This window comes from Lactuca virosa, chromosome 5 (assembly GCF_052849685.1).
Source record: "Lactuca virosa cultivar CGN04683 chromosome 5, Lactuca_virosa_CGN04683_v6, whole genome shotgun sequence".
Classification (NCBI taxonomy): Eukaryota; Viridiplantae; Streptophyta; class Magnoliopsida; order Asterales; family Asteraceae; genus Lactuca; species Lactuca virosa.
In genome coordinates this window covers 360,340,078-360,347,644 of record NC_136430.1, presented here as the reverse complement: position 1 = coordinate 360,347,644, position 7,567 = coordinate 360,340,078, and the positions used below count along the sequence as shown (strand labels likewise).

The following is a 7,567-nucleotide window of genomic DNA, read 5'->3' as shown; positions in this document are numbered from 1 at the left end:
ACTATCAAACGCTCCGTACCAAACATGCCTTTAAGTTTATAGCCGATGGGCTCGTGTTCCCGACGAGAATGCTCTCCCCGAAGCTGATTCCCAAGCTTCATATGCACGGTAGTGTCCATCTTAAGTTTGTTTTGGTGCTTGAATAAATCGGTAAATCCAATAGTCTAAAATATTTGATACACTTAATTAAATATTTTACTGTAATATATATATTTTTAAGAAATAGAAATTACAAACACACTCTTTAAGAAATGGAACTTACGAATACACCCTTTAAGAAGTGGAAATTATAAACGCACCCTTTGCACCTCCGCTCCCTTAATTTTCTTTTGTGAGTAGGGTTGCAGAAGATAAACGCCACCAGTCACCCCTTTCACCCCATCTCTTTCACATCACACGTCGCCTTATAAACCCTCAAAAACTATCAAATCTCTCTCTACTCTCATTCTCTATACATACTTTCTCTCTCTACAAATCGTCTAATCTGCAACACAAACAATGGGCGCTTCGCTTCCTCCTAAAGAGGCCAACCTCTTCAAGCTCATCGTCGTAAGCTCTACAATCTTAATGAGTTTAATAACTTTGCCAATTCGTAATATCTTCCTCCCCACTATTTAAAACCCTAGTTATCTTTATGTGCATGAAAGAAATTGTATTGTTGACTAGTTAGTCTTGTATTGTGAAGATTTTGGATCGTAAATTGTAAATTCTTAAGTATGTGTCTCGAATTAACGTAAACATACGATTTTTCTGTAATCTTGATTAGCTTTGGGTTCAGGAGAATGGCTGGATGTTGGTTTCATTGATTACTAAGGTGTTTTGGTTTATCACATTGAATGAATTGTGGAAATTTTTTTACTTTTTTGTCGATGAAAACTTAAGGTTAATGTCACTTGGAAGTCCAGTGAAATACGACTGAGTTGGGATCAGATGCTATAGTTTATCCGCAAAGATTATGTAACAGCTGGAGTCAGCGTGGTGAAGTTTCTTACAATTTACTGGAAACAGTTTATTGTGCAGCTAGCTAACTGGACTAGTGGTTTCGTTTCAGAAGCACTACCAAACCTCAAAATCTGAATGCATAGTACAGAACAAGCCTTTTCTCCCAAACTAGTTAGGGGTTGGTTAAAAATGACCATAGAAGAAATCTAAAACAGTAGAACTCAAAAAGAAAACACTAAGAAGTGAACCCTAATTGTTTAATGTCAATGAGAACATCATGTACTTCTATATAACATCAACTCATTGGATGTTCAATGCCCTCAAATATCCCTCCAATACTTTTCCTGTTTTAAGTTTTCAGACCTCTTCCTCTCTTATCATTGTTTAATTTTTTGTCTAAGGACATTAGACTCTTGGTGAGACTAATTAGCTATTGACTTTTTTGATGTGCCCTTGACCTATATTGATCAAGTACAAAACTAATCTAACTGAAAGCATTTCTACAAAAAAGAAGCCTGAATGCACAATATCCTGCATCTTTTCTACATCATTAAAGATATGTTGATGTCGGTTTCATGCACCCTTTGTCTTCTCATAAGCTGTCTAATTTTTGATGATCTCTCTTGTTTAAAACCATATTGATTTCCCTACACCTTATCTCAACCCTTAATTTAAGCTCAATAAATAAACTGCGTGTAGTTCTAGGTTATACAAATTCATCTTGATATTATTTAGGACAATCTTTGATCCTATCACAAGTGTTAACCACTATGTATTGAGTTGTTTACTGGGGAAATGATGCATGCTCTGTTGATTGTCTCTTTGTCAGAAATCATATGAAACAAAACAGTATAAAAAGGGGCTGAAGGCTGCAGATGCTATCTTGAAGAAGTTCCCAGATCATGGAGGTTTGTGAGCTGTGTTCATTATTGAATAATACTCTGACCTCTAAATTGCTTCTCATCTTTATTACTTTTCTTGTCAATAGAAACTCTTTCAATGAAGGGATTAACATTGAACTGCATGGACCGAAAGCCAGAAGCATATGAGCTTGTAAGACTGGGATTGAAGGTTGGATAACTTCTAAATTTAACTTTTGAGTATTTTTATTTGAAATTATTTTTTTATATCATTTACATTGTCATAATGTTTATTCACTTACTCAATTGTAGAATGATTTGAAAAGCCATGTTTGTTGGCATGTCTATGGTCTTCTGTATCGGTCAGACAGAGAGTACAGAGAGGCAATAAAATGTTATAGGAATGCTCTGAGGATAGATCCTGACAACATTGAAATACTTAGAGACCTATCACTTTTACAGGTATCTATAATATAATATATATATATCTTTACAATAAAAGGAGTTATTATCTATGTAAGATTTTCACTGATACAATTGTGTAATGGTGCCTTTTCCCACTCGATTTTAGGCACAAATGCGTGATTTGGCAGGTTTTGTTGAAACTAGACAGCAATTGCTGACTTTGAAACCTAATCATCGGATGAATTGGATTGGTTTTGCTGTTTCTCATCATTTAAACTCAAAGTAAGTTGTGGGCGTTTGTCTTTTTTCAAAAAAATAATGTATTAAAATGTTACTTTTGTGATCTTTTTATTATTTATAAGATCTTTGTATGCCTGTAAAAGTTTCTTGTTTGTGCCCTGTGTCTGTCTCTGTTTTTATGGATAATTTCAGAATCATTCTGTAAATATTATGTATGCATTCTTGTTATCTTACACTTAGTACATGGCGTTTATTTTTTTATTCCAACTTTTGCTATTATTATTAGTATTTACACCACAGTGCTCAAAGAGGCATTTTAATGTAAACCAACTATGCATAGATTCACATCTATAAGTTGGTTCTATGAATATTACCTCTCTTTTGATTATTAAATTGTGAGTTCTAAAAGATTGTAAGTAACATTGTATTATAACTTTTCATTTTATTAATAAAGTGTAAATTTTATAACTTCTTTATGGGTGTTTTACAAGTGCATCGAAAGCAATTGATATCCTGGAAGCATATGAAGGAACTCTTGAGGATGATTATCCTCCAGAAAACGAACGTTGTGAGCATGGGGAAATGCTGTTATACAAGGTAATATTTGTGATAAATAATAATGCAATCTGCATAAAACCTTCATAAAAATGAGCCTTACTTATCTTCTTATAATTTTCTATTGTCCAGATATCTTTATTGGAGGAATGTGGGCTTCTAGAGAAAGCTCTAAAGGAGTTGCGAAAAAAAGAGTTCAAGATTGTAAGTTTATTTTTATACTTACAACTTACTTTGTAAGACATGAATACTTGGCTTCATTTGATAACAATAGATTCTTTGTTATAACTTATAATAGGTTGATAGATTATCCTACAAGGAAGAGGAGGTTTCTCTCCTTGTGAAGCTTAATTCTTTTGAGGAAGGTGAAAAGTTGTACAGGGTGCTGCTTGCAATGAATCCTGACAACTACAAGTAGACTCCAATATTCCTCTTACTTCATAAAATTTGTAAAAATCCAAAATTAATTGATCCTTTTTTATTCAGATACTATGAAGGATTACAAAAATGTGTTGGGCTACACTCGAAGACTGGTCAATATTCCTCTGATGAAATAGATAAGTTGGATGCTCTCTATAAATCTCTTGGGGAACAATACACCTGGTCTTCTGCTGTTAAGGTGATTAAAAAATTTATAATATCTCTATTTTTTATGCCAATTAGATTATCTAACTCACAACATTTTCTTTTAGAGGATCCCACTAGATTTTCTTGTTGCTGAAAAGTTTCGTGATGCAGCAGATAGTTATATCAGGCCTCTCTTAACAAAGGTACACTCATACTTTGCTTCTTTTTAAGATCTATTTTCCATTTATGAATTATGATCTTTCCTTTTTTATTTAAATTTATACTTGTATCAATGACAAATGCAGGGAGTCCCATCACTGTTTTCTGATCTTTCTCCTCTGTATGATCATCCTGGCAAGGTTTGTGCCTAATTAAACGTTTTAATACTTTCTTGCATTATTATTTCTGACATATATTATTCACCTTTTTTACAGGCTAATATTCTTGAAAAATTGGTGCTTGGTTTGGAAGAATCACTTAAAAAGACAGGTGGATACCCTGGAAAGTCAGAAAAAGAGCCACCTTCAACGCTTATGTGGACATTATTTTATTTGGCTCAGGTTTGTTTCTACTATAATTCTGTATAAACTTTTATAAAATTTCATATTCTTATTCTTATGTGGTTGTAATGCAGCATTATGACAGACGGGGTCAGTATGATGTGGCACTTGTGAAAATCGAGGAAGCCATGCAACATACTCCAACTGTTATTGATTTATACTCTGTCAAGGTCTGCTTAATGAAACAGATTCATTGTGAGAGAAAAAGTTTTAATGAATTATAATGACTATTGACATTTTATTTTAATATATTTTTGTACAGAGCAAGATACTAAAGCATGCTGGAGACTTTGCAGCAGCAGCTGCATTGGCAGATGAAGCTAGATGCATGGATCTTGCAGATCGTTATGTAAATAGTCAATGTGTTAAAAGAATGCTTCAGGCTGATCAGGTCCAAAATCCAAATATATTTTATTTAGTTATTTAGTTATTTGTTTTTTCTAACTTTTGACATGATGTTTTCACAGGTTTCACTTGCGGAAAAGACGGCTGTACTCTTCACAAAAGATGGTGATCAACATAATAATCTTCATGACATGCAGTGCATGTGGTTAGTCCTTGTTACAAACTTTATGCTGGAATTTATATCTTTTACCTTTCTAATAAAATGTATTGATATATATTTTTTTTAATAAAAAGGTATGAACTTGCTTCTGGAGAAAGTTATTTGAGGCAAAATGAGGTTGGACGTGCATTAAAAAAGTTTTTGGGTGTTGAGAAACATTATGCAGATATAACAGAAGACCAATTTGATTTCCATTCTTATTGTTTAAGAAAAATGACTCTTCGTGCTTATATTGAAATGTTAAGATTCCAAGATCGTCTTCATGCTCATGCTTATTTTCGCAAGGCAGCTGCTGGAGCTATAAGGTCAATCAAACCTTTTTTTTATTTTTTTATTTATATTATAATTTCTTGTTCCTAAGTTTTTTAGTTAATGTTGTTATACAGATGTTATATCAAGTTGTATGATTCTCCTCCAACATCATCAACCGAAGAAGATGATGAGCTGGCAAAAATGCCTGCTTCACAAAAGAAGAAACTGAGGCAAAAACAGAGGAAGGCTGAAGCTAGGGCAAAAAAGGTATATTTTGTTTTCATGTGATTTTACGGTTTTGCCCTTGTGCATGACACATATATATATATATATATATATATATATATATATATATATATATATATATATATATATATGTTTTAATGGTTGGTTGTTCAGGAGGCGGAAGTGAAGAATGAGGAAGCTAATGTTGGTGTTTCCAAATATGGGAAAAGAAATGTTAAGACGGTTGATCCGGATCCAAATGGAGAGAAATTATTGCAGGTTTTTACTAATATCATTTATTCATTCATATTAAAATATTATATATATGTATATTGATATTACGTTTTGTATATGAACTAGGTTGAAGATCCTTTAATGGAAGCTGGAAAGTATCTGAAACTTCTTCAGAAGCATTCACCTGATCACTTGGAGACACATCTGCTTTCTTTTGAAGTTAATATCAGAAAGCAAAAGATTTTGCTTGCCCTACAGGTAATAATATAATATACTAATATTTGTGAATTGTGATACTATATTATATTATTAGGATTTAAATCCTAAATTTTTAATGACTTTTCTATTTTGTGAAGGCTTTGAAGCACTTGGTACAACTAGATGCTGAAAATCCAGACTCTCATCGCTGCTTGGTATGTGTCATATTTTATTTTGCATCATAAAGTTTTAGATTTTATTCAATAAAATTATAATTTTAATTGTGGGTTTCACTTTCACAGATAAGATTCTTCCATAAAGTGGCATCAAGGCCTGTTCCTACAACTGATTCTGAAAAACTTATTTCTGGTGTATTAGAAGCAGAAAGACCAAGTTTCAGGTAATTTTTTTTATAATTCATGCTCCTTTGTCCTTGTTTCTACAAGTCATTTGTTATTATTATTATTAAGTATTTTGTCTTTTTCTTTTTTCTAGTCAGCTGCATGGTAAATCTCTAATGGAGGCAAACACTGTTTTCTTTGAGCAACATAAAGGTAACATTTGTTACAAAAAAATCCTGCTCACACCTGTTTCTTTAAAGTAATATATATTATTAAATAATAAATGCTTGTCTTTTTCTTTTTTATTTAAGAGAGTTGGTTTGTTGGTGATTTTGTAGATTCATTGATGCACAGAGCAGCTGTAGCTGAAATGATATATTGTTTAGAACCAAACAAAAAGGCAGAAGCAATCACTTTGATCCAAGAATCACTCAATAACTCCCCCATTTCAAGGTAACCCCACCCTACCCTACATTAAATAAAATCAGGGTTACACATGCTTAAATGTCTGTTTTGCCCCTGAATTAGTAACGGATCACTTGGATCCATGAAAGAATGGAAGCTCAAAGACTGTGTTGCAGTTCACAAGATTTTGGTCTCTACTTTTGATGATCGGGATGCTGCTCTGAGTAAGCCTTTTTTTTTTTTTTTTTTTTTGCTTTTTCCTTAAATATTTTATCATTTAAATGCAAGAATTAGCAAACATACTTTCATTGAATTTTTCAACGCCCAAATAAGAAAAAGTTTGAAAGTACAATCCTATAATTGAGTGGCTTTTTCAAAAATACAAGTCCTAATAACAAAAAAAAAAAGTAGAATGCTATAATAATAGAAGTATGTTGCTATTTCTTTTGTAGGATGGAAAAAGCGATGTGGAGAAGAATTTCCATACTCAACCTACTTTGAAGGGAGCCTGTGCTCCACTCAAACAAATGCTGCTGCTTCTAAAGCTGAAGAAAACGGGGGAATATCAAATGGTAAAATAGAAAAGTTAGATGCAATGAAGAATTTAGCAATCATCTAACACAACACAACACAACCACTTAAAAATCACAAGTTGTAGGATTAAATTATGTTGCGGTTGTAGGATAAAGTTTCCTGACCCCATGAGAAAAAAAAAAACTCCACATATCTTGGAGTGACTACTATTTTTTGTTATTTTCAAAGCTGTTTCTTTTCTTCATGGGATCATGATTCCCTTGAAAATGTGTATAATTTACTTCTTATGTCTCTTTATGTTGTATAAATGCTATATTTATTTTCAAAAATTTTGGCATGATTTTTGAGTGATTCTAGACTTTGTCTCAGAAATGTTGGCTTTTTGCAATTAAATGGTAATGTATTTCTTTTATTTGTTTATTATAGCATTCTCATTCTGATGTGGAATCAAATTGAAGGGAACGGAAATAATCACAAATTATTCTCTTTTTTTTTTTTTAATAAGTTGTTGATGGTCAATATCCGATCCGCTGGGTTATAAATTTTTTAGCAGGATCCACCCTTCCGGCAGGATCAAATGCTGGCGGTGGCTCTGTGATTTTATTTTATTTATTTATTTATTTATTTTTGGTGAATGGCAAAAGATGAATGGAAGACGGTGCAGGGCAAGAAGAGAACTCCGGT

The 7,567-nt window shown here is 32.6% G+C and overlaps 1 protein-coding gene across 1 annotated transcript; it reads left to right on the top strand.

Annotated features, from left to right (window-relative positions):
• Window positions 1–327: 327 nt before the first annotated feature.
• Window positions 328–7,234, top strand: LOC145116700 (N-terminal acetyltransferase A complex auxiliary subunit NAA15-like). Its single transcript, XM_079053025.1, has 25 exons — window positions 328–549; window positions 1,772–1,850; window positions 1,931–2,013; window positions 2,115–2,264; window positions 2,374–2,489; window positions 2,939–3,044; window positions 3,135–3,206; window positions 3,301–3,416; window positions 3,489–3,621; window positions 3,695–3,772; window positions 3,875–3,928; window positions 4,004–4,129; window positions 4,204–4,299; window positions 4,392–4,520; window positions 4,597–4,679; window positions 4,769–4,999; window positions 5,081–5,213; window positions 5,346–5,450; window positions 5,532–5,663; window positions 5,762–5,818; window positions 5,906–6,003; window positions 6,099–6,157; window positions 6,283–6,397; window positions 6,473–6,573; window positions 6,802–7,234. Exons 1-25 carry the CDS (start codon window positions 499–501, stop codon window positions 6,966–6,968), a joined length of 2,670 nt encoding a protein of 889 aa, XP_078909151.1. The 5' UTR covers window positions 328–498; the 3' UTR covers window positions 6,969–7,234.
• Window positions 7,235–7,567: the final 333 nt, after the last annotated feature.

Excerpts from the sequence above, each read along its gene's own strand:
- LOC145116700 (XM_079053025.1), top strand. The coding sequence starts at position 499 with ATGGGCGCTTCGCTTCCTCCTAAAGAGGCCAACCTCTTCAAGCTCATC. Across the intron at positions 3,417-3,488 it reads ATGAATCCTGACAACTACAA|ATACTATGAAGGATTACAAA; the intron begins GTAGACTCCAAT and ends TTTTTTATTCAG. Across the intron at positions 5,214-5,345 it reads CTGAAGCTAGGGCAAAAAAG|GAGGCGGAAGTGAAGAATGA; the intron begins GTATATTTTGTT and ends TTGGTTGTTCAG.